Consider the following 27,402-nt stretch of genomic DNA (forward strand, 5'->3'; position numbering starts at 1 on the left):
AAGCTAATATTTCATCCAGCTACTTCTTGAAGGAGTACTCGATTTGGCCATAAGCTAAGCTTCTTAGTGTACAGAAGTGGTTTCTATTCTCACTTTGATTTCTCTTTTAATTTCTGATTGTTAGCCAATGTCCTTCACTAATGAGCCTGAAATAGCCCCCTGTGTTGACTTTTTCTACAATCCTGATCTATATACCGTACTAAGATCAAATCTCCTCTCAGCCTTTCTTGTGTTCTAGACTAAAGAGACTGATCTCCTTTAGCCCGGTTGTATATGACAATCCCTTAAGATCTGGAGCCTCTCTTGTTCTTTTTGAGCCTTTCCTAACATTTACTCCACATTGTGGGGAACATTTTGGACTTCTTGATGTTAGATTTCATTTGTGAAAAAGTGTTTTTCCAGTCTGCAATTTTGTCCTTGAGTTTTATGGATGGATAATACCATGATAAACCTTTACTGAAGTAATGGAAAAGTTTAAATGTGGAGAAGAGAGGAACTGCAATTGTATTGACTATATTGATTATAAATTGTACCTACCTGTAATGAATTGTACCAGCAGAATGAATTCTGAAGTTTACAGAAAGATGTTGTCTGCTTATATTGAAGACATGTTAGTATACTTATTGGCATTGCTTCTCCATAAAGTATAACAAAGGCTTAAAACATACAAGAGCCAGGGACTGAGAATGAGAGATCTTGAGAATAAAACTCCTGGACTTGCCAAGTCAGTCTCTAGCTCCCAGTTCAATTAACCAACAGTTTACTGAAGAAATCATTGAAATCTAAACATCTAAATGAATCAAAGAAAAAGGTGTCTTTTTTAGAACAATGTTGCTATCTGTCCATGTCTTCCCTAGTTAAGTGTTGTATCCAAACATACTCGTAACAAGTTGCACCATGTTGAGAACTAAGCTGTTTGGACTTTATCTAAAACTAAATTTCAGAGGCAGAGGTACCTGGATCACCTGTTTTAATGTCCTTGTACTTGCTCAATATGAATTACAGAATAAAATTCACAATACTGTGTTTCACTTTCAAGGTCTTAAATGGTATGATTCCTGTCTCCATCACTAAACTCCTAACTCCTGACCCTGAGAGACTGTTTTCTGCTCTGTTGCTCCAGGGCTGGGGATCTTGCAAGTCAGTCAGCACCTTCAAAATTGTATCTTATAACTCACTTTTGTACTGTAGCTTTGAATTCAGTTTAATGTACAGTGTTCCTCTGTTTATGCATTTGTATTGTTCCACTTTATTTGTCTGTTGCGAACAGTGTGATTTTTGGGTAACTTCAATTGCTAAAAAATGTATTTGATAAAAATAGAACAAAATAGGCATGTTTTTGTTTCTCTTTCCCATTGTCCCTTATGCTAGATTTATATTTCTAAAAATTCACAGCTGCTTTCTTGAATCCAGCTGCCAGCTGCTGAGGTGCCCTTGTGTGTTTTTCAGAGTCACTATGTGGCCTGCATGACGGCCATCCTCAGCCAGGTGGATGACACTCATTACAGAGACTACATCCAGTCCTTCCCCACGCGCCAGGACCTCATGGTGAGTCTGTTCCCAGCCCGTGCTCTCCCAGCCCTCGCTGAAGCCGGGTCAGAACAGAAACCCAAGGAGCTGCTTCAGCCCTCCAGATATCGCGTCGCACTTCACTGTCTACCTGATATTTCTCACTGATTTTTATTTTTTGTTATAAATGCAATAAGGTGATAATATGATTTAACTGTCACAGCATGTTCTAAATTATTTGCAATAATAAAGCAAGTTAGATAATAGACAAAAAATGTTTAGGTTGTCCAGAGCCATGTTGTTTTTTTTCAGGCACAGACATAACTAAAGCAGGTTCAAAGGCCATTGGTGACCACTGCAGCGCTCCAGGATTGTTGGGAGGAGGGCTGGAAAACAGGATTGAAGTAAAACAGGAGAAATGGGGTCTAGTAGACTGGTGGTGGGTTTCATACACAACACCTATTTACAAAGGCACACAGTGTTGGGTTGAGAGAAATGAGAAAAAGGAGAAGCAGTGTCTCAATGAGGCAGGGGGTTAGGTGTGCAGACATGAAAGACAGTACATTGTTAAGGACCGCGCCAGGATGATTTAGGGGCCGGCCGCTGAAAAACAGGTATTGTAAAACAGATAGAAGAGGTCAGCAGAGAATGAGGCGATGGATCGTTGGATATGTCTCTAGGTCGCAGAATCTCAATATCATGGCAGCGCTCTCAGGCAGTTTTGGAGGAAATACTTCCCTCTAAGTTGCTGTAATTGTGATCAGGTGTACCTGACAAGCATTATGGTGAAATCTGTGATGAAATGACAAAAAAGTGGTAAAATCCAAGATCAAAAGATTGCAAATAGTTTGGTATATGGACTGCAGCAGTAGCCAGGAAAGTGATGATAGTCTAATTGCAAAAAAATAAGCAATAATATATTACAGCTAAAACTGTAGCTTTAAAGATTTAGGGAAAGCAAAGGAAAAAAAAACAGAAATGAAAATATAAAACAAACAAACTTAACCAGTAAGAGGAGTAGCAACTAAATGTGCCAGCTTTCCCTTGATCTGGAATCCATCTGAAATGTAAACTTAAAGTTCTTCTACATTAGCAGTGGTGAAGTTTCCACAGACTTTCACCTCTGTCATTGCTGAGTTCCTCTGGCCAAGAGGAATTGCAGCATGAAAACTTGAGATTCTCCATGGACCCAGGGCAGCGCTGAGGGAACGTCAGCACCTGGGACAAGCTATCAACTTTAATCTGTGACCTGTTATAAACTTGTTTAAATGTTCAACAGTACTGATCCTGTCGCATGTGTCTTAATTGGTTTGCAGAACAAAAATCTTCCAATATGGGTGCTTTGTGAGGGTATGAACCAAGCATTTAAATGAGCTTGTTTTGATATTTCATTTGCATCATCCATCTGGAGTACATGTAAACTGGATTGCAATCAAGACATCAGCTGTGCTATTTTTGGACTTTCCAGACATTCGGCAAGAGATCATGTTGAGAAGCACTGGGATAATTTTTAGTTTCTCTATTGCACTCTCACCAAGCATCATCCTACAAAAATCAGTCTCAAATATCAGGGTGAAGACGGCATTTTTTAATGTGTTTCTTTATTAGTAATTTTTTCTTATTGATTTAAAAAAAAACTGTTCTTTCCTGTCTGACCTCTGTTTTGATTCTTGATTTCCTTGGTTTCAGACTGCGCACACTACACCCTGAGGCCTGATTTCTCTGTGAACTGCAATGGAATATGCCTTGTCTTATTTTCTTTGTTTTTCTTGGTACTGTTAATAATTTCAGTCTTTGCTTTCCATTTGCGAATACTTCCATCTTTTAGCAATAAGTACTGATCAATTTTTCCACACTAAAAATATCAAACTTGCCCATGGAACAGCGTTCCCATTGTAACAAGAAGATATGAGACGCTAAACTGGAGGACTGCCAGTGAAGTTGCAGCAGAAAACTTATATTTGTAAGTGTGCATCACACACCCCACAGAGCACAGAGGCAGCCAACCCCAGCCCTGGAGATGGATTATACCATCAGGGATCTGTCACCTGGACTAAACCATCAACTTCGAAAGCTTGAGAACTAACCAAAAATGAACCAGCAAGGTCTGCAGGGACTGCAAGGGCTAAGTTTTTCTATTCCAAGTAAATCTAAATCACTTCACTGAACTCATGAGGCATGAAAGTGTCCCAAAGAGATGATCTATAGTACCTGATTAATTTAAAGGACCAGGCTGGAGGTTCTTAAATGATTATCTGAAGAATGACTTTCTACTCTGTAAATCTGTTGGCTTGTAACAGTGTAATACAGGTTTACTCACAATCTCTGGGACGGAGTTCGGGGGATTTGTGTTTCAGGGGTGCGTAGTACTGTCAATGAGGACCTGATGACAATGTGTGTACGAGAGACCCCACAAAGCAACTCATCTCAAACAGACATCCCCACAGTGGGAATAACTTTTTTTCTAAACCAAGCGGCATCGCATCATCAGGTACATAAAATGCTTTACGTCTGTTTTCACTCCATTCTGTATGGAAATGTTCTGCGTCTCTGTTCCAGGACTACTTGATGGAGACATTCATCATCTTCAAGGACTTGGTGAGGAAGGACGTGTACCCCCAGGACTGGACAGTCATGGCCATGGTGCAGAACAGGTAACCCCCAGGAACAGCTGAATCAAATTGCCAATATCAGGCACACAGTGCTCCTCCACACTGCACCCTTCCGATACAGGAGAAAACCCTTCAGGATTAGTATTTTGAAAAGGTGTCCTAAATCAAAAGTCTGATCCCACCTGCAATTCATACAATTCCTTCCTGAACCAAAGAAAAAAGAGCTTTAATAGAATGAAACCCACCCATGCGAATCCTGATTGGAGGTGTGTGATAGGAGTTGGATGGGGGGGCAGGCTGGTCAGGCAGCACTGTGTCTCTCTGGGGCCTGAGGTCCCTAGAAGGGCCAGTGGGACGCAGCTGCACTCATCGTACAGTAGGTGGACACAAATTTGAGACCCTTGGCACAGTTATTTACAATCAGCTTGATGGAGCTGTGTTGAGAATTAAATACTTCACAAAGAACCACTTTTGTTTGTTATGGTGGACTGTAACTAATCTTCCAAGACACTAATCGTATCGTTACTAATGGTAGACTCAAAGGGTCCTGGTCATTATCGCATTACCTCCCAGATGTACTGACATTGGACCTGTCCCCCCGAGAGCTGCGGAACCAGTCTAAAGCTAAAACTTGAGCAGTGAATAAAAACCAGTGGACCAGACTCCCAGAGAGATTGCACAGTCTAGCACAAACTTGCACAGGCAACTGCACAAACCATTTTACACAAAACAAAGTATTTATGTACTGTAAGTGATATGTCTGCAGAGTTCAAGAAAGATGAGCGTTCAGACAAGTATCCTGAACACTGTCAGATTCCCCCATTTTCTCAGAGAATTTACATTCCAGGGCATACACACTTTTTTTAGGAATGTACTTCCAAGACCCTGCATTTATGAGGTTGTTTACTTAGATATTATCTTCACAGCACTTTGAATAACCTCTTATCCAATTGACTGTTGCAGTGGCCTGGAGCCTTCTCCAGGAACCACTGGGTAGAAGGCAGGATGCACATACTCACTGCAAGGCACATTGTTTTCAGTGCCCGATTACTGTACCAGCATGTCTTTGGACTGTTAGAGGAAACCTATGTGAACACGGAGAGAACATACAAACTCCACACAAATAGAGAATTGAACCCTGGGCCCTCGCCGCTGCAGGGCTGCTGCCAATACTTGTGTCTTGTTCTGTGCAGTAAGTGAGCCTTTAATGCAGGTAAGCCTGATTGCAATGAGATATTCAGTACAGCTGCCTTGAGAGCTCATTAACCTCAAGTGTTAATTAAAGCTCTGTCCCAGTAGGCCATTGTGGTGAGAGCAGTAATGAAAACCTTTCGGAGGAAGTAGAAGAAAAAGTTATTTTCTGGAACTGGAAATCCACATTTCTGAATTCATTAAAAAAAACAACTTACTGAAATGTATTTATGGAAAAGGCTGGTGTTTCCTTAGATGTTGACAAAGTGCAGAATATACCAGCACCGGAGTAGAAGGCTTGAAAACTTTGTTTCAAGAGAAAACTTCATCAGAAGGTTCATCACACTGTTTGTCTCAGAACATCTTTAAGTGGCTACAGGGCAATAATAAAAAATAAAATGGAAATAACAGGAAATTGTTTCTCAACAGAAATGCAATGCAAATTGAAGGCAGGAATGAGATAAAGACAAATCATAAAAGATGCACCTGAAATATAGTGAGGAGTTCGTGCAGCAGTGAAGAACAGAGCTGAGACAAAGACACATCCAGACTCAGCACTGAGAGACAGGCTGCTCCTCGTACCAGGAGCAGAGGCAGCTGTGCTTGGTCTCTTTCAGCAAACCGGTCTTCATTCCTCATTTGATGTTGCTGGAGAAGACATGCACCCCTGGGGGTGCTGTTCTCTCAGGAAGGAGAGGTTTGTGCTGGAAGTACGGGAGAATGGGTGGCCAGCATGGCCCCCAGACGAACCCTCATCACTGTCACCAGCAGGGGGAGCAGTGAGGTGTAGATGTATGTGGGATATCTCTGCATCGCCACTGCATATCCTATAGAACCATTTTTGATCAGCATGGAATAAAGATCTACTTTAATGTAATGAAGAATATTATACTCGTTATAAGTCTAGTGGTTTTTGTGAATAGTGTCGTTGGTAATGGTGGAAAAAATGCTCTGTTAATCACAGCTCATTACAGGGAAGTATAGCACAGTGAGGTCAAACAAGAGGCAATGGGAAAAAAAAGTAAATTTATGTAAAAGAGCCAAAAATATAATGCTAAGTTACTCAAGAGGAATTACCATAAGAGTCAATGATTTTCGATTGCAGTTCAGAACACTTATTAACAGTGAAGTGTTACTGCACACAGCCAGTACCCTGTATTGTCAGTCTCCTGCACTCCTGTGCTGTACATGCTGCAGCAGTGTTACTGCACACAGACAGTGATCTGCAGTGTCAGTCTCCTGCACTCCTGTGCTGTACATGCTGCAGCAGTGTTACTGCACACAGACAGTGATCTGCAGTGTCAGGCAGTCTACAGCACTCCTGGTGCTGTACGTACTGCAGCAGTGTTACTGCACACAGACAGTGATCGGTAGTCTCACTTACTTCACTTCCATTCCTCTGTGTCAAGGAAGAGTAAAGTACAGGCAAGGGTGCCTGCAGGAAGACATACTGTACTGTAGCACAAATGTTGTATACTGTATGCATGACGGGACACAGTGATCGATGCTTTACTGAGACAGTCTGAGTCAGTGGCATATCTAATGATATAGTACACTTCAGTAGTGATTCACTTGGATTTTTCATAAATCTGATTACTTGATCAATATCCTTAAAGACACTTCACAAACATTGATGCAGTTAATGAATAGCTCTCCACAGATGTCCTTCTCACGATCAACGGCTCTGAATTCTATTTTAGTAAATAGTACTCCCTCCTTGTGTTCTCTCTGTGCTCCATTCCCCTCCTGCCATGTGAGTGTTGTTCTATTGTCATGTCTTCATAGCTCTAGTGCGGTAACGGGAAAGGGATTTTTCTAAACATCATTGTGACCGTCGTGTACTACCTCTACACCTATACACGTACGGTAATACTGGCTCCCATAATAATGGGAATTAAATGGCAACAGCTCAAGCCTATACAGTGAAGGAAAGTGAGGTGTCTAGTTCAGGATGGGAAAAAAAGATGGAGACAGTTCAGGGGAAACCTCTCTTTTTTGCAGAACACAAACATTACAGACTACACTTTCCTAACAGAAATAGAAGAAAGGAAAAAACAGAGCATGGGGAGGCGGTTCAGCAGTTTGGGAATCAAAGCAAAGGCAGATCTCACTCCTGCATCTTTCCTCCTCTCATCAACTTGTAGCTGGGTGCCCTCTGCAGATGATTCTTTTTTTCCATTGCATAATTTCATCTCAGTGTATGTCATAAATAATGGACTCTTACTGAGAGGACAAGCACTTCAAAGTGACCACAATTCATGTTTAGAAGCCTTATTTATTTTTACTTCATATGTAACATTCAGATTACCGTTCCAAAGAGTGGTGCTGAAAACTCAGACAGTTATGGACCCAGCCCTTCTATTTGTTGAATGAAGCTTCACCAATATGGCTGGGCAGCTCCCGTTTGTTAGCATTACTATAAAAATATACAACACTTACATGGAACATAATGTGTCTTATATACAACAGCAACCTCTTTCTATAAAGAGGCCCCTGACTGGTCAGCATGTCCAGAGGTGGAGATTTCAGTGGTGTGTCCCTGACTGGTCAGCATGTCCAGAGGTGCAGATTTCAGTGGTTTGTCCCTGACTGGTCAGCATGTCCAGAGGTGGAGATTTCAGTGGTGTGTTCCTGACCGGTCAGCGTGTCAAGAGGTGGGAGATTTCAGTGGTGTGTCCTTGACTGGCCAGTGTATCCAGAGGTGGCAGATTTCAGTGGTGTGTCCCTGACTGGTCAGCATGTCCAGAGGTGCAGATTTCAGTGGTGTGTTCCTGACCGGTCAGCGTGTCAAGAGGTGGGAGATTTCAGTGGTGTGTCCCTGACTGGTCAGCATGTCCAGAGGTGCAGATTTCAGTGGTGTGTCCTTGACTGGCCAGTGTGTCCAGAGGTGGCAGATTTCAGTGGTGTGTCCCTGACTGGTCAGCATGTCCAGAGGTGCAGATTTCAGTGGTGTATCCCTGACTGGTCAGTGTGTCCAGAGGTGGCAGATTTCAGTGGTGTGTCCTTGACTGGTCAGCGTGTCCAGAGGTGGCAGATTTCAGTGCTGTGTCCCTGACTGGTCAGTGTGTCCAGAGGTGGCAGATTTCAGTGCTGTGTCCCTGACTGGTCAGCGTGTCCAGAGGTGGCAGATTTCAGTGGTGTGTCCCTGACTGGTCAGCATGTCCAGAGGTGCAGATTTCAGTGGTGTATCCCTGACTGGTCAGTGTGTCCAGAGGTGGCAGATTTCAGTGGTGTGTCCCTGACTGGTCAGTGTGTCCAGAGGTGGCAGATTTCAGTGGTGTGTCCTTGACTGGTCAGTGTGTCCAGAGGTGGCAGATTTCAGTGGTGTGTCCCTGACTGGTCAGCATGTCCAGAGGTGCAGATTTCAGTGGTGTGTCCCTGACTGGTCAGCATGTCCAGAGGTGCAGATTTCAGTGGTGTATCCCTGACTGGTCAGCGTGTCCAGAGGTGGCAGATTTCAGTGGTGTGTCCCTGACTGGTCAGTGTGTCCAGAGGTGGCAGATTTCAGTGGTGTGTCCCTGACTGGTCAGTGTGTCCAGAGGTGGCAGATTTCAGTGGTGTGTTCCTGACTGGTCAGCGTGTCAAGAGGTGGCAGATTTCAGTGGTGTGTCCTTGACTGGTCAGTGTGTCCAGAGGTGGCAGATTTCAGTGCTGTGTTCCTGACTGGTCAGCATGTCCAGAGGTGCAGATTTCAGTGGTGTATCCCTGACTGGTCAGTGTGTCCAGAGGTGGCAGATTTCAGTGGTGTGTCCTTGACTGGTCAGTGTGTCCAGAGGTGGCAGATTTCAGTGCTGTGTCCCTGACTGGTCAGTGTGTCCAGAGGTGGCAGATTTCAGTGCTGTGTCCCTGACTGGTCAGCGTGTCCAGAGGTGGCAGATTTCAGTGCTGTGTCCCTGACTGGTCAGTGTGTCCAGAGGTGGCAGATTTCAGTGGTGTGTCCTTGACTGGTCAGCGTGTCCAGAGGTGGCAGATCTCAGTGGTGTGTCCTTGACTGGTCAGCGTGTCCAGAGGTGGCAGATTTCAGTGGTGTGTTCCTGACTGGTCAGCATGTCCAGAGGTGCAGATTTCAGTGGTGTGTTCCTGACCGGTCAGTGTGTCCAGAGGTGGCAGATTTCAGTGGTGTGTCCCTGACTGGTCAGCGTGTCCAGAGGTGGCAGATCTCAGTGGTGTGTCCTTGACTGGTCAGCATGTCCAGAGGTGCAGATCAGCGGGAGGTGATTGATGGTGTAGTCAACACACCAGTTTCAGACATGAACTCTCCCTTCAGCTTGAGTTATTACTTCTCCACTCCCACCCCTGTATTTTCTCTAAAGACATGTCTGTGCTGATGTGAATTGAACAGTTCAGTTAGACACTGAGTGTTCAGTTTCAGCACATTATTTAGGAATAGCTCTGTTTCTGCTTCCCATATAACGATGATTTCAATCAATATCTTTTATCCGGAGCCTGGCTAGCGAGTGGAGATTTGGATTCTCATTGATGGGCAGAGAAAATGACCAGTTTGCTGACTAGTCCTTGCTGCTTCACCATGACTGTTTTTTCAGAAGTAAAGCGGGAGGAAGAGACAGAGAGGGAAGAACAAAAGAGAGATCAGAGAGAAAAGGCAATACAGAACCAATACTGTTTACTGTATACAGTGTATTGCAAAAGGACTCATGCCCTTGTCCAGTTTTTACACTTTGTTAATTTAAAGTTTGTAGTCATATTGTTGAAGTAACAATTTATATTTATTATGTGCACAACCTACTCCAAACATTCAAATTAAAAAATGCAAGTGCAAATGTACAGTAAGTACACAAAAATTACTTTAGCAACTCAATTAGCTGAGTGACCTCTGTCTGTGCGCAATAATAATGGTTTTCGTGATTTCAGAATACAAATACCTGTCTTTGTAAGGTCCCTTCATCAGTTAATTACATTTCAGGTACAGAAACTAATCAACTTTCAAAGCAAGTCAGGGATAAACACGGATCAGGAAAAGGGTACAAAATATCAAACTTTCTGAATACCACTGCCTGTCAACACAGTCTACCCACTCAGGAAAAAATGAGCAAGGAGGAAATGGGTGAGGAAGGCCACGCTGAGGCCAACGACAACATTGAAGGAGCACTGTCCCTACAGCAAAGCATGGTGGTGACAGCATCATGCTGCAGAAATGCTTCTCTTCACTAGGGACTGGCACACTTCTTATATTTGAAGGAAAATGAATGGAAAAGAGTACAGCCAAATACTGTTTCAGTCTGCTAAAAGCTTAAAACTGGGGTGAAAATGTATCTTCCATCAGGACAATGAACCAAAGCACAAGGCTAAAGCTAAACTGGAGTGTTTTGAGAAAAAGAAAGCGAATGTTCCTGAGTGACCCAGACAAAGTCCTCACTTGAATCCTATTGAAAATCTACAGTACGGAAAGACTTTCTGTAAGAGAGAGCATTCCATAAGCCAGTATGGAACATTTGTAGAAACTTACCACTAATTCTTTGCTATAATTGCTGCCAAAAATACTTCTAAACAAATAGTACTGTACATTTCAAGTTTTCTCTTTAGTTTCTGCAGTCAGTTCCTGCAACTTTTCCTGTCCTTAGAAGTGTTCTGTTTGAGCATTCAGGTTTCCCCTAAATTAAGATTAAAAACATATGCATAATTTAGTAATTTCACAAAATAGGACACCATAGAAGGGTTTGAATACCTTTGCAAAATCTGCACACATACTGTACAGTCTATATTAAAAAAGAAATTGAAATAGTGGAATAGGTTGACAGAAATTTCAGAAACGTGATCACATTTACCGTCTCCTTGTGTGCCAAGGGTAATGCGGTGCTGAGCAGCTGCTGTGCTGAGCAGTCATGCAGGGAAAATAATAACCAGAGCAGCAGCTCTGGGACTGAATCAGCTGAGACGAACCCTTTAATGCCACCTGCTGGACGCATGCTTATAGGAGAGCAGCCTGAAGTTGAAATTGAACAAAAACTTTCTTTTGCACAAAAAACCTGAAGGTCAGAGAGTAGCTGTAAGACTACTGTACTACAAACAAGCTTGATGGACTTTGTAGCATCATCTTGGAGAGCAAGAACTAGCATTCCAAAAAAAGGTAGGATGGAGTTAAGTTTTCAGTACTTGATGTATGTAAATATGATTTTATATTATCAATATTCATTGGATTTCATTAAAAGTATTTGGTTATGTAATTGTTTCACTGTATTGCTTTTTTGCTGTGTCTTGCCGAGTCATGCTGTCTACACTTTGCTCAAGCAGCTCAAGGCTGTGGTGAAATGTCACGCATGGGCACTGTGATCTGTCACCAGTGTACAAGTTACTGTATCCCAAAACGTCTGTGTTTGCAGGACATACAGTGTGAGAACTGCAGTCATTAAATGGGTGATATCACTAGAGATTTTACTTTTCTGCATTGTCATTCTGGTGGCTGTACTGTATATGAGCCCAGTGACACAAGCATCATCTTTTCGTATCATTTTGGGCCATGTTGGAGTGAAGCTGTTAGTGGTGAGGGAAGCGATCCAGGCGATGATGACTAACAAAGCACCTTTATCATGAGAGACACATTTTGTCTCTTGTTCTTTCATGTATAAATCATTCGCAAACAAGACCTGTATTCTGTTTGTCTTTGATTAGATTTGGTTTCAATCCGCCAGCACCAGGAGCAGTCTGAAAGTGAGAGAGCGCACTGCGTTCTCTGCAGATGATACTGTGCAGGAGGGAGTGACTACACTGAACAAGAGTAAAAGTCTTCAGAGGAATGAGCAGTGACAGCAGATACGTTTGCTTCAGATCACAGACACTGATAAATAAAAAACAGGAATTTATACCATTAAGAAAATTAAAATCAATAGGAATTAATTTTAAGATGCTTTTGTTAAGTCCTTCATATGACTCTCCAGATCAATTTTTAGACCACTGCCCATCACAGCACAGCGTCCAGATGCGCACAGAGATCACTAACCCACCATACCAAGGCATCCAGATGTCCATATCTCCTCAAATTATAATTCAACTAAGTCACAGAAACAAAGTGAAAATATTAACATTCTGACTTAAGTGCTTCTTCCTTTATCTAAATTCAGTTGACAGCTGCACAGAGATGTTTTCAGTCCTTTGATTACACCGGCACTCACTTTGTCTGTCCAATAAATCAGCCAGAGCTGGAACACCAAGGCGTGCACACAGGCCAGTAAAAAGGTTGTTTTATCTTTGACAATTTAAACCTTAACTCTCAGCAGAGTCATCTATAGGACTGTAAGTAGCATTTTAAATGGCTTTGACTTTCTTAACTTATAGTTGCAGGGGACACTGAAGTGTAATGTTTTTGGAGTTGAACTGTACACATGGAGTTCAAGATGCATTGAAACAAAGATTAGAGGTTTATGGCAATACAAGCAGCAGATGAATCTGGGCTCATGCTGCAAATTATAAGTCAAACTTTCAGTCTTGGACAGTGTGGATCTTAGGCTCTTTTCCAAAACTCTGGCTGTACTAAGACTGGAGGACTCCCACCTGCTTTCTTTCTTTCCAGAGTTTGCCTTCCTTCACGACAACCTGAGTCACGCAATCAAAGAGATTTGCATATCTCTTTATCTCCTGCACCGATCCATTAATATCACATCAGTAGTACAGCCAAACCCCAATTTAAGGCATTGTAGAGGCATGACTTCAATCAGTATGCGGTACTGGCCAAAAGAGTGGCAATCTTCTGTGAGGATAAGGCTGACATAGAGGCGTGCAGCTGCTGCAAGGCAAAGATGAGGTAGAGAGAGGGGTGCCTGGTGAAAACAAGTAAGCGAGAAATGTGATATTTACTGTACATGCGAGTATCTGAAAGTAGGTGTGATTAGGGTTTAATCCTCCCTAACTTAGATATAAAAATTAATTTCCTCCATTAATATTGTGTTTTTGCGAAACCTTTACGCTACCTTTCTGACTGTAAAATGACAAGCATGTGTGTGTTTGGGCGAGCTTGTGTGTGTCTGTGTGTAACAGGGCGCAGGGGGAACTGAGCTTGGTACAGACTGACGTCACCCTTGAAACCCAGAATTCTTTTTCAGCAGAAGACAAGGTGACACTGTGACACTAGAGTGGGGGTGTTTATGTGTAGATTTTTCATGAACTTGCTCCATGCTAATAGTTTTTTTACTATTTGATCTATTTCAGCACTTTGGACAAAACGTAATAGATTTATATTTATTTCCTTATGAATTATCCTTAGCTTGTCTTATTTTTCTCTGCTGTCTTCAGCTGTTTCATTTACTCTTGGCTTTTTCTTTTTTGCTTCAGCAGTGACAAAATGTGATTATCAGCAAACATGCATTTTAGGCAAAAAATAGGAAATCTTTCTTATGGTGTCACAATGTCCTGACATCAACTTGCTTTTTACATGTGAAGTCATAATATAATTATTATACCACCTACAGTTAGGGAATTATAGCACCTATAGTTAGGGAATACTGAGCATTACATTTCCATGTGTTCTTGGTTTCTCAGCACAGTTTGTTAATAAAGTAATAACTAAGCAGTGATAGGCCAGCTGTTGCACACAGGTTACAGGTTTAAATTATTCTGTTCAGGATGTAAAAGGAATGCACAGTGTTAGACTGTTTGCAGAGTTTGTGAAATAAAGATTCCTTCCCTGCAGTCTTTATGCCATAATGAGTTTTAATGTACTTAGGACTATTTATCCACCTTATTTGGGTTTAGTTACAAAAGAATGCATCACTCCTTTTACAGACAGAAAATACAGAATTCTAATTGCTAGATGGGGAACAAGTCAGATAGGTACAGTACTGTGGAGCTAAACTACATAAACCATTATAGGTGAGATTCATGAGAATCTTAAAGGTGACTCGAAGCAGTGCAAGGGCTCCAAGAATAATGTGATCATAATGTGATCAGTGGCTCAGAACCTGGCCAGGATTCTGGCTGCCAAATTCTAAACATATTGTGTGGATTTAGTTATCAAAGCAAACGGGGCATTACAGTTATCAATTCTAGAAAAGACAAATGTGTTGACCAGCTTTTCTGCAACAGTCATAGACAACATGGGATGCAGTGTGGTGATTTTCTGAGATGAAAGAATTTTGTTTTTAAAATATTCTGCACATGAATAGGTCAAGGGTCAAGCCAGACTCAAATATCACCCCTAAATTAGTCAATTCTGATTGAAATTGAGGCACAGTGCCGATGCAGTACGGGGAGGTGCTTTGTAGCATGAACTCAGTTTTGTCACAAAACCTTCAGTACATCAGACCTGGAGTGATGAATCCCCATACATTATGGTCTAAATTCAAGACGTAGGGAATTTTTAATCATTCAGATTTTTATATCAGAGATACAACTGATACAGAGACAGCTACTTCAGTGTCAGGTTTAATGTGGGGATAGATCTGAGTGTCATCAGCAAAAATTATATTTTGATCAATGTGATTTTAATATATAATTGGGAACAGGGAGTCCAGTATTTAACCCCAGGGAACACCAGACTTAATAAACCACACTTCAGAAAACAAATCCCAAGGAGAAGTAGTGTCGGATATCAGTAAGACAAGAGTTGAACCATTTAAGAGTGATGTCAGACACTCCAAACACAGTCTCATGATGAGAAAGTAAGATGTCATGGTTAACAGAGTCAAAGGCAGCACAGTGGTCTAGGAGAATTAGTATAGATAGAGAACCAAAACCAGCTGCCATAAGAATATTGTTAGCAACTTTAAACAGGGCAGTTTCTGTGCTGCAGCCTTGTCTGAAACCAGATTGGAAGGGGTGGTAAAGGTCATTGCAAAGAGGTGATTGTTCAATTGTATTGCAGCAGCATGTCTAAAATATCCACAAAAAATCAAAATACAGTCAAATGCAGAGGGAACTTGCATGAGATAAAGATCTGAGTTTGTGCTCATACAGTGATACAGTACAGTGTAGGCCCACTGTACCAATCTCATAGAATGCTGTGTTGCTTTTTGGACCTTCAGACAATTTGATGACCCCCTCAACTACAATAATATCACGTGGAGGTTTTAAATTAAGTAATACATAAGTATGGTTTGCATGGCACACCCAGATGTGGAATGTTAAACACATCGGAGAACTAGTGACCAGGAGGACCTGCAGTGCAAGGTGGCGACTCTGGCCAGTGAACAGCCGCTGGCTTGGCTGTGGCACATCTGATGTGGTGCACTGGAGTCATTGCCAAAGGGTCTACAGTGCTGCAGGTGACCCTGCCCAGTACAATCATGCTCGCAAATGCAGCAGCACAGATTTCATCCACACCTCACTAGCGTACAGTATTAAAATCATCTCAGTACATCTCCCGTCAGACTTGTAATATTGCTGTGCAGATTTCTGAGTGACCTGGGGCCAAGGAGAGCTCTCCTCAGAACTCTAATCAGTCCCCAGCACAATTGCTATGCATAGGCAGTCAGGGGAAGGCTTTCAGGTGAATAGAAATAAAAATAACAGTTTCTCCCAGAGAACAAATGCGGCTCAGATATGTATTTTTAATTAGTTTAATCCTTCTCCAGAAGCAAGGCAGGCAGAACGGGGATTGCTGAGTGTGATAGAGAGCATAGAGTCATTTACATACAGAAATGACTCCAGCATAATCCGGCTGTTTAGAAGGCAGATCAGAGCAATGAGCCAGACATCAGAAAGAGCTTTCCAAGATACACAAAGTCACAAAGGCCAGAGCAACAGAAACTGAATTACAGACTCAGAGCTGCTGGGGTGGAAGAGAGGCTGATGCCACCTGAATACAGAGATCAGGAGAAAGATTCCAAGGAATAACATTCCGAGGAGAGTCAGGGAATAACTTCAGTGTTTGGCAGTCCTCTGCAAGATTCAAAGCAATAAGATGCACAAGATATTGAACCTAATTTCCGCTGATTATGTATTCAAGAAAAAGACTGGATGAGATCCTGCGATCAATTAACTGCTATTAAACAAACTAGATTACCACTGCTTACTCTGTGTCCTCCACCCTCACTACTCCCCTGACTTCAGCACTTTCCTCCACTTCTGTACCCATGTTAATCTCCCTTTGTTACACTCTCTTTCTCCCCAGGGTATTTCTGAGAGCCATCAGCCAGTTTGCTGAGACTCTGTGTCAGAGCTTTCTGCAGGGCATCACCTTTGAGCTCCAGGTAAGACTCACAGTTTCGAACATCCCTACTCTGATGGGCCAGAGAGAGCTAAACACTGCCATGTGTGGAAATCAATATCCTGCCACTCATGGAGATTAAATTGGCAGTAGGAAAGTGGCTCAACATGATCAAGCACCTTGTTCACAGTCAATAGTGCAGACGGGGACACTAACTCATGAGATGACTGTTGGACCTCTGCAGCCATTACATGAAAACTACAAATAAATGCTCTAGTTGGTGATACAGTAGGATCTGCAGTTGTGTGTTGAGGATGGGGTGGAGACTCCTGTGGTTTTGTAGAGTTTTGTCTATTTCCAGCTGTCTGAACTGAGTTCTCCAGGTTCAGAATCTTCATCAGGAGCTGGAGGAACTTTCTAAACTGCAGGCGGTGTACAAACAGTAGGATCTCTGTCTGTCCTTCCTTGCTTCAGTAGATACCATTTTATTTGAATTTTATTTTCTGTGACAGTGGAAATTAAATTAGTTTAAATAAGGCTTGAAAACCAGTCACTCTGAATTATATAAATCAAACAGTGGATTAAACATGGTCTTTATGTGAGCTCTCCTTAGAGTGAGGATTGCAACGGTTTTCACTTGCACCTGTGAAGTCCTTCTGGTCCTGAACAAGTGGTCCTCAGTGGTTCACATTGGTGTCTTGTGTCTTGACATCTTCTTTAGCTACATCTTTGAAATATAGATGGGGGAATCCCACTGGCCAGTTGTCATCCCATCTCTCTGGGATGTATCCATCACCTGTTCAGCTTGTGTGTCCAAACCAATGTACAGTACCTTTGATGGCTAAGGAAAGTAGGCATAGTGCAACTGTGAGCTCCAGCAATGGCCTAGAACTGTTAGGATAAGATAGTATGTCTGATGCCCAATGCATGTTAAAACGAAAGAGGCCAGTGTGTTGTTCACTTTACTGGAATAGCTAAATAGCTGTGCTTAATGTCTTGAATAAGTTGATGTCTACATTAGGCATGAGGTTGGTCATAATACCAAGCACAGATAATAGAAACAAAGCGCTGCCACTCTTGTGAAAATCTCTTGATCGTGAGATATGTGTCCAGCTTGGGGCTTGTTATACTGTAGCTGAGTGAGCCATCAGTAAAGAGTAGTTCTCAAGTTAAAGACCTTGTGGATCTTATTCTTGACTTCAAGGTATGTGAGACTGAGTAGTTTTCCACCTGACCAGGTGTGAAGATAGATAGCTTTGGATAGTGAGCCAAATACAGTCTATGCTACAGTATAAGAGAAAATCTCAAATAGAAAAAGTACAAGAACACATCCTTCCTAAGAGATAAAAGAAATGTGACTGTTCACACTCAATGCCAAGAGAGTTAGCTTCAATTTAAGACCTGAATCTGACTTCTGCTTTGTTCTGCTGCAGAGGTATACCCATATATTTAAGGGGAGAAAATTCCAGGCGGAAATCAGTTCTGGGGGCCTGTATCACTAAGGGGGTCCATTACATATCTCAGCTTGTGAAGCAGAGCCCTAGGCTGTCTTTTCTAAGGATGTAGCTGGTGCCTGATTCTGTCAGACATGCCTCTGATATTGTGTGCATCTGCTACAGTTGGGGACAGTACCTAACAGGCTGCCACATGTGCTTGTGATGTTTTCCTCCTTGCCATGCTTTAGTTGTAAGTTAGGGCTACATATTTTGCTTCAGTGGATGGACATACTGTATTACACTAGTTTACCTGAAACCAGTTATGGTGTTACTTTTTGCTGAAGACTGATAGGAGCTGTGCCTAATGTAGTATTCATCAGCCATTTCCATTCTTGTAACCTAGTACTGTCCAGTAGGCTAAAGTAATTATTTACTTAAGACGCGCGTCTCAATTAGCACCTATTCTTGTGCTGACATCTTCTGGCTAGTACAGTATATACAGCAGCAGCAGCATGGCATTGTGGCTAAGGTCTTGGACTAGTAAAAAGAAAGTCCTCATTTCAAATGCTAGAGGGGGGATGAATTCTTGTACCTGTTCATCTTAATCACAAGGGACATTGCTTTATACAAAGGGATGCGGGAGTCTGGACGAAGCTACCCAACCATCACTATCATTCACATCCTTAACCATCTTGTTAATGAAGAAATGGCTGCATGAGATCATAGAATCAATTAGCTACTATTAACCAAACAACCTGGATGGGCCTTCTCTTGTTTCTAAACTTTCTTAGATATAGTTCGCTTGATTTTACCATCGATTGTGTCTTCTGGTTGATGGCAGAACTAATCTTTGGTTTCAGTGGTTGAGTGAAATGCTGGGGTAAACACACTCCAAGGTTAATGGCACCCTTGAATGTTTCCAGGCAGAGAGCCAAGTCTATCTGATCCATTTGTCAGTGGATTGTTCATCCACTGGCAGTGTTTCTACTCTTTCCTTGCCAGAGTGTAACTAAATGATCAGGTAATGTCAGCTGTGTTCCGTAAAGAGCTACAGTATCAGGGTTAAACATTCTAGCTCAATATTGATCAAGGTAGTTTTATAAATGTTGATTGTATGAATCAGATAGGCTATGTGTCATTCCTTATGATAAACAAATCTCAGGTCTTGATCTTATTCTGCCACTTATACTAAAGAACAGGAAAGGCATTCTTTTAGACTCATATGAAAATGCTTTCAACAGTTGAAAAAGGCTAACAGAATGCAAAGATATACAGTGTGGCAAGACCATAAACAGGATCAGCTGGGATTGTAACAGGGGTTTAATCAGCTGTGTTTGGAGAAAGAGAAAATGAGAGACCTTGAGGCCCTGGGTAGTAGAGGAATACCCTGTAGGGATAGCAGAGGCTCACAGCAGAGAGGATTGCCTGAAATTAGAGCTCTGCCTGGAGACGACTGAACTCCTGGGAAGTATAGTAAAAGATTAACACCATTAGCACCAAAATTCCCATGGAATGGGTGCTATAGGAACAAGTTCAGTAAAGCCAGGCAGGGTGAGGTCGAAGTTATCGGGGCTTCGTAAAACTGACAAGAGAGGTCCAGTATGAAAGCATGGAGCACAATACTGCCTGGGAGGAGGAAGCCAATTTAGTCTGGCCTGAGACTTGAGCCCTGCTGAGGACGCTGCTGGCACAGAGACACACAAGCTATCTGACAAGAACAAGGGGCTGTAATGTACTAAAGGCAGGACACTGCTCTATTATCCTGGAGGGGGGTCGAGTGGTCCTTTCTGTCATGTAGAAAACATAGGAAACTGTAGGTAGTCATTATGCTGAATAAGCAATCTTCCAGGAAGCTACAGTACTTACAGTAGCTCATCAGAGTCCTGACCTCTAGTTACTTAAAACACTGCAAAGAATTCACAATCCGGGAACCATGAGTTGTGGGTAAAGTGCTGATATAGAGGTAACCTTGCTACAATACACAAATGTGAAGAATTTAAAAGTAGAGATCCTATTTTAAATCTACATAATGCAAAAATGATATATGCAGTAATTTTTCAGTAACTGATTCATTGGATTCTTTAAAGTTGTGCCTGGATAAGATCCTCTGATCCTATCAACTACATATAGCCAAAAAGGCAGACATTTTGAATGTTGTTCTGTCATTCAAACTGTCTGCCTTATGTGGCAGGCACTGCCTCGTTTGGCTAATTTTCTGGCTCTAATGTTCTTACATTCCATTATCATATTCTTACAGCTACACTGTGAATTGAATCTGGAGGGGACAGGTAGTATGGAGATCTTGGATTCTTTTGGGATCTGCTCTCAGCATCACTACTAGGATTTAAAGGAAGAAAATAGCTGAAGCTGGACCAGATCAGAGTTGCCACGATAGATACAGTACCTGAACTGAATTCAGTACCTGAAAGACTCCATTCATTTATATTCTTAGGTTTCTAAGGATGGGGTCTTTCTGTGTCATTTCTCTCTTACAAAATCCACTTATTGTTGCTTTGCAGTATTGGGTGTGAGGGACTGATCTTTTCTCACCCCAATACCAATCATTTTTACTGCAGTCTGTAAGATCAGGGATCTTGGCACCTCTGAGTTTGTACATTAACTGAAGCAAAGTTGTGTAATATCTTCCTCAGGCTAAGTGCACTAGCACAGTAAATTCAAATAGTTCACATGCAAGCATTTCACTTGAGGCAATAAATCCTTTAGAAATCTGTCTTTAGTAGCTACTCAAGATGAAAGATAAACCACAAGGAATGTTACAATTGAGAGAGGTAATTTAGCCCAACAAGGTGGCTTGGCTACTAGTACTGTATCTTATTGATCTGAGAGTCTCATTCAGCTGTTTCTTTAAAGAAGCTAAGCCAGTTCAGCAATAGGACTGGACATGTATGTGAATCATTTTGTGTCCTCTCATTTGTGTTTCACTACGAAAAGTCCATTGGATTGACTTTGTCAGTGTCTTAGACAATTTTGAAGATTTCAAACAGGTTCCCATACAGTAGTTTTTTCTCTTCAAGATTGAAATGATGAAATTATTTTATCCTGACAGTGTAGGACATTCCTTAAAGCCAGAGAATGTATTATATTGCTCTGGAATTGATTAATTCATCAGAAATATCTGTATTTTCTAATGTGGTCACAAATGTTGTATACTATATTCTAAACAAGACTGTTCTAGAGAATACCTTTTTTACCCCCCCCTCCAATTTGAAGTCAACATAGACATTTTAGTTATTTTCATGAGTAGTTTCTTCGAGCTCAGTGATTTCCATCTCTTTAAACTATATCCATCTATTTTCTAATTTTTTCCCGTTCAGAGAATTGGGAGAGATGTACAGGCCCTCGGCAGGATGCCATTCCACTGCAGACACAAACACACTCTCACAACAGGGACATTTGTCCCAGAAGTTAATTAATCTACTAGTATGTCTTTGGTCTGTGGAAGGAAACCAGTCCACCCAGAGGGAATCTACATGAACATGGGGAGGACATACAAACTCCACACAGACAGCAGCCAGGTCCAGAATTGAGCTCAGGTTCCCAGCACTGCCAAGCAGCAGTGCTGACCACTGCCCCACCGTGCCACCCCGAAACTATATCACTCATAAAAATCAGGAAGACCAGTGATCCTAATACAGATCCCTGTGGTGCTCCTCTAATGATATCATAATAAGTTTGAGCTTTTGCCCCTTATCTTAGTGTAACTTATTAATAAATTCCAAACACGTGCATTTCCCAAATGCCTGCCACCAGAATTTGAGAATTAATATTCTACAAGAGGGACTAACAGATGCTTTTCAGAGGCTTTCTGAAAATCTAAATAAATGTATGTACTATATACAGTAGGTACATTTCATATGGCATGTATCTCAGTAACATTTTAACTTTGCGTATCTATTGCTTTTGTTGCTTGTTCAGAGAACTCTTAACAATTTCTAAATCCACACTTACTGTGCCCTTTAATCCTAGTGCCATACAGACGATCCTCTAGTTTAGTTTTAGTTGTTTCTATTACTCAGATGTGACAGAAGTGAGGGTTATTGGTCTAAAGTGAGCCTGCTGGAGTAGAGTAACTGCACCTCTGAAATGAGTCTCCACCAGTATGTGAAGCAGTTTGAGATTGTTGAGGTGAAAAAAAGGCTGTAAAATGCAAGGAGTTTTATTATTAGTTACTAATAACTTGGTTGTGTTTGTTTCTTTTTGTCTTGTTACTCTTTTTATGGACAGGGGCTGCATTATAAATACATCAAGTACATTTTCAAGTCAGTGGTTATTACCTCAATACAGTCAAGAGACTGTTGGAAGAATTGTGTTAATTGTGGCTGTGAATTACATCTTTTATTTCCTTAAGTTCAATTAGTACTATTAGTCACTGTGCAGTTAGACCACTACCATACCCCCAATGCCCTGGGGATTTAAGAGCTCTTTCTTTGCTCAGCCCGAGTCATTGACACCGTTGTGAATGATGTCTAGGCTTCAGTTTTTGTCTTAATGGGATCCCAGGAGTTGGGAAGTATTCAAGAGTCTTCGCGTACTAAAATGAGCCACATCTAGTGCAGCGCGCAGGCCACACTCCTGAAAGTAATGCTGCATGTGTGGTACAAACATCAGCCTTCTTCCCAAGAGTCTGCATCAGGCCCTGCTGAAGAAATGACCAAGCTGCCGATTAGAAATGTGTTCATTTTGTGCTTAATTGTTTTTCTGCTCAGGCTTACGCTTTCTATCAACAGGTTGACTCTATAGTGTTGTTTTCCTCGACAATGAGGATTGTTGCATTTTCTGGAAATTTATGCTGATTGTTCAGACTGAGCTGTTGCTCTGCTGTAGCTTCACATCTCTCATTATGGCACAGTGTGGTCAGGTTAATAAGGGTTTCTAGAGTTCTGCAAACGCTAGGAATGAGCTGAGATAGGTCTCCTGTGTGATCCTAGCTCCAGTATTTCCACTGGGCTGACAGTACGGTGTCTCATTATTGGAGCTTTATTTCTCTGTAGAAAGAAGTCCAGTATCAATGGGAGATCTAATCTTCTGAGTGCAACAGGAAGCTGGACCTTGTCAGTCCTTGCATGGGAGACTTCTAAGGAAAACTAGGTTGATGGTACACCAGTAGGCAGCTCTCTTCCCCCTGGAGCCGGATTATAAATCCAAGGTCCCGGTATGGTAACTGGGAACACACTTCTGTGTTCCTTTGGATGAAATGATAAACCAAGGATCTGACTACTGGGTCATTAAAGATCTCATGTCATTGATGTAAAGAAGGGGCTCTAACCTTCACTTTCTATAGAAGCATTGTGGAATCAGTAACTGAGCACAGGTTTACAATGAAATGAAGGAAGAAACTGCAGATAAAAATCAAGTACATTTTATTTTCTGCAAATGAAAAAACTATGTATAAATTATTTTAACATGCATGATTTTATACGCTTGAAAATCAAGTTAAGTGTTATCAGCAGTATCTGTGTATGATCAGATAAAAGTCTTTTAAGATGCATGATTTTATTTATATTTAAAAGCACAGCCCTGGCAGAAATGCAGTGCTGCAAAGATCCTGATTCTCATTCCTCCAGGGATGTTTCGCGGGGAGAGATGGACCATTCACAATTTCAATTTCCTTTAGCAGCCTGCAGCATCCTGCTGCACAGCCTCAACTGCTGAATATTTTATCAAGCAATTTAGTTTGTTTAAGTGTTTCCTTTTAGCTAGCCCAGTTGTGTGCTGGGAGGGATAGATGTTAAAGTGTGATACCATTTCTTTTGGCTCGCTGAGACCAGATTCCATTTTCCTCCCTCAGATGTGTAAATATTTGTCTATGTGGTCTGGGGATTTTTAGGTAGGCTGGTCTGAAAATTACTTCAACACACAATAAAGAGTGAACAAGCTATCTCTACGTGCAGTGGTGTCTCCAGTCCAGTCTTCTGTGTTATCTGGGTGGGGTCTGACCATTCTGCATGCCAACATCAGCCGTCCGGCAGTATCTGAGGAGGGGCCCATACAGAACACACGTTTTCTTTTTGCACAAGCATCATGCATGTGTAAGCAAGCTTCTGAGCCACATTGTGAAGCTTGATTCACCAAGTTTTCTCATTTTCAAAACCTGTCAGCAGGTCCACCGCAGTCAAATCTAAAAACTGTGTGGTCAGTCAGCGGTGAAGGAGCCCCCTCAGTGAGGAACATTACAGTCTTGACTGCTGCATCCCACAGCTCCTCTTCTGTGGAAACCATCGTTTCTCAAGCTCGTATGACTCCTGTGCTTCAAAATGCTGCCAGTGGAGTGTTGCATATGTTTTTGTTTTCATTTCTATTCAATTTAAAGCCCATTTGAGATTGGAAGAATATAATTCTCTCCAGATGTTTGTCTTGCAAGGGCAATCTAAGTCATTATAATCAGCGTCCACTAGCCAAATCAATCAGCTTTTTCTTTTTTGCCATGTAATTGAATTGCTCGGGCCCAGCCTCCCCTTTGCTCGACTGTAATGACATTACAAAGCAGGGCTGAGGATGTGAACCCCACTAGGTATGTTCCTCTGATCCGCTCCTCCTCCATCACTGACACACACCCCTCCTCTTCAATTCTGATGAACACAAACAGCTCTGACCTGCCTGCTCCCTGGGGACAGCTCTCGCCAGCAACTCAAGGTGAAAGACAAAACACAAGAAACGTTGCCAATGAGAGGAGCTACTGTAGCTTGTTTGGCTGCTAGAGGGCAGGTTTGTGATTCTGTTTCTGTTTGACAGTTGCAGCTTTTTTTGCCCTTTTCCAAATTTTTTAACTTGCCAGGTTGTCATTTTCTGTTCAGATCCTGATTAGAGATAAAGGTAGCCTGTTCTCAGACTGGATTCTTGTTTTTTTTTTCATAATAATGCATAGTGCATGAGTCGCCCCCGAAGCACTTCACATAATAGAGAAACCAAAATCGACAACAGTCTTCAGAAGTCCAAAGGTGCAAAGTGGAGAAGAGAATCTCCTTGAAACTAAAGTTTCCCTTCAATCAGTATCGTCTTTCAGGAACAATTTTAATAACATAAAAATAATCTGCTTATGTATCAGTAATTTATTACCTAGCTGGCAGCACTGACCACGACATGCACAGAATCCTCTCTGCCAGGATACGAATTCAGACAAAATCACATTTGCATTTCATTTGCTCAACCTTATTGAAATGCTGGGCAGCAGAGTCCCTTTTAGCGAGCGCTGCGATGGTGTGCAGGAGGTTTGCGAATTTCATTGTAAAATAGACAACACGTGTAGAGTTTCCTGTTGCTTCAGTATTTCTGTGTGGCTTATCCAGCATGTCTTCTTCAGTTCTCCAGTGCTTTGTATACCCTAAGCACACAGCTCCAGATGGCGGGATAGTGACACAGGTCCTTGCTTTGCAATACTCATATTAACTAATTTCTGCAACTGTCAAGTGAATGATTTTTTACTGTGTAAGACAACTGACAATGTTTGTAGAGTATTAAGGTTACATACAGCATCTTTGCTATAGGGCTTGTCATTTCCTTAATGGGTGTGAAGTGCCTTGATTAGACTTTTGCCATAGCTATTAACTCCTGCGGTCAATGTCAGAGCCCTGACATGCAAACAGCTCTTCCTGCTTCTGCTAGTTACTCACCAGGTGTTCACATGGCATTAGAGCATGGGGACTGAGACTGACTACTGGAGCACAACACCAAACCTGTCCTGTGAAGAACTGACAGCTGGCTTCTGACAGCTGAGACAAGGTTTCCTGCAGCAACATTAATGTGCAACACTGCCCCCTGTTGGCTGAACCCTCTGAGAAAAAATTAAAGGAGAAATCCAGTGCAAAACAAAGCAAACAAGCTGCTTCAGAAATCTGCAATTCGGAAGCTCATTGTCATAGGGCAGCTTACAGCAGAGATGGCCGTTCACATAATGAGCTTGCACTGACACGCTCTCTCTGAGTGACGTACACCCAAGCAGGACACGTGATGAACTAACAGCCTGTGGAGGAACAGCCCTTTAGAGTACACTGACGCAAGCAGACTGTATTTTCTTCAGTGCTACTCACTTAAGGAAAATTAATAACTAAGAAGTACAGTAGCTCATCATTGCCTAGTCTGTGCTCTGAACCACGGGCTGTATCTACAGTTTAACTGTGTCGTCTGTCTCAGGGCGACAAGCAGGTTAGTAGGTGAAACCTTGAGGCCCCCATCTCAGATTGAGGCAGCTCTTCAGCAGGGCTTGGCTCACCTGTGTCTATGAGAATTAGTCTGGCAACAGACACTGTTGACAAAATGACAATCATGTGATACAGTAGGACTCGCATTCCTAGAGATATTCCCTCAGAGGACACCTGCGGAAACAACTGGGTCAACAACTCTACAGCCAAAACGTTGTGTCTGTTTTCTTTTCTTTTCAGCATTGAATAAACCTTTCCATGTTCTATATTTCAGATATAGTAAATCTTTGTTTCACGTGTAACAGTAAGAAAGTGCTTGTTCTTTCACTTTTTCTTCTGGTCAAGGACTTGATACAAACCTGGGAAACTAGCTCCCCCACTAGATATGAATAATTACAACTGTAATGATTAATTAACAAGTAAGATAAATAAAGCATTAATAATCAATAACTAAGTCAGCTTCATGTTGGTAATAATGCTGTTGCCTGGTGACTTGATGCTGCTCTCTAACATGTGGAAGTGTTAAAGATGAATTTCCTGGATTGGGGGGGACCCTGAGAGCAGCAGTGTGGAATTGTATAGAATATAGAATAAATATATCTACTGTATAAATACACATACTGTATGATCAACTGCAGTTGGTGGAAGTTTGTCGGACTTCTCAATGTTCTCAATGGCTTTCCCTGTGTAATGCCCCCCTCAGCCAGGTGCCAGAGAAGCAGAAGAATTGTTAGTTTGCACTTGTCGTTGCTGCAATCCTGAAGGTCTTCGACATACAGCACATGTCCCTGTGCATTGTTATCTGTTTGTTTAATTAAGCATTTCTGTGATATCTGGGCCTGGATGAAGCTGGCCATGCATCTGACTGCATTTTTTCCCATCAAAATATATCATTATATGATAAAAGTAAAGTTCTTATTTTTTATTCTGATATTTTTATTTCACATTTATTCTTACAGTATATGGAAAAGCATTGTTTCCTTATTTAAAGTCAGCTTTTGCTTTCCCTTAAATACAGGTAATAAAAAAGCTATGGCAGAGTCCTGGGAATAAATACCCCTTCTGTCAAACTGCATCTGAAACCTGCTTCAGTGTTCAGCCCAGCATTGCAAACCTGAGGCTTACTGTATATTGTATGAGTTTAGAGGTTTGTTCTCACACTGCATGTGAGAGGGGTGTGACATCTTTCTTCTGCTCTGGCTCTGAGGTGTGAGAGAAGACAAACTACAAGGGATCTTGATTCAAGTATCCAAAATCGAGACAGGTATTGATCATAAACCACAGGATATTATCCAAAATCAGGGAACATTCTTTTAAAACTGAAGTCAGGATCCACAACTTTACAAAAGGTGTTGTGGGATTCTGGAATAACCACCTAGGATATTAAGGAACAAGTA

At 41.8% G+C, this 27,402-nt stretch overlaps 1 protein-coding gene across 2 annotated transcripts in view; it reads left to right on the plus strand.

Annotated features, from left to right (window-relative positions):
- LOC148673874 (dedicator of cytokinesis protein 2-like) overlaps positions 1-27,402 on the plus strand; it is a 260,919-nt gene that overhangs the window by 206,306 nt on the left and 27,211 nt on the right. For both annotated transcript variants that reach the window (XM_088630800.1, XM_088630801.1), the window contains 3 exons: positions 1,450-1,548; positions 4,069-4,163; positions 16,375-16,453. In XM_088630800.1, coding sequence (XP_088486926.1) covers positions 1,450-1,548; positions 4,069-4,163; positions 16,375-16,453 — 273 coding nt within the window. The remainder of the gene's footprint in view (positions 1-1,449; positions 1,549-4,068; positions 4,164-16,374; positions 16,454-27,402) is intronic.

This window comes from Lepisosteus platostomus, chromosome 4 (assembly GCF_059453375.1).
Source record: "Lepisosteus platostomus isolate fLepPlt1 chromosome 4, fLepPlt1.hap1, whole genome shotgun sequence".
In the NCBI taxonomy this organism is placed as follows: Eukaryota; Metazoa; Chordata; class Actinopteri; order Semionotiformes; family Lepisosteidae; genus Lepisosteus; species Lepisosteus platostomus.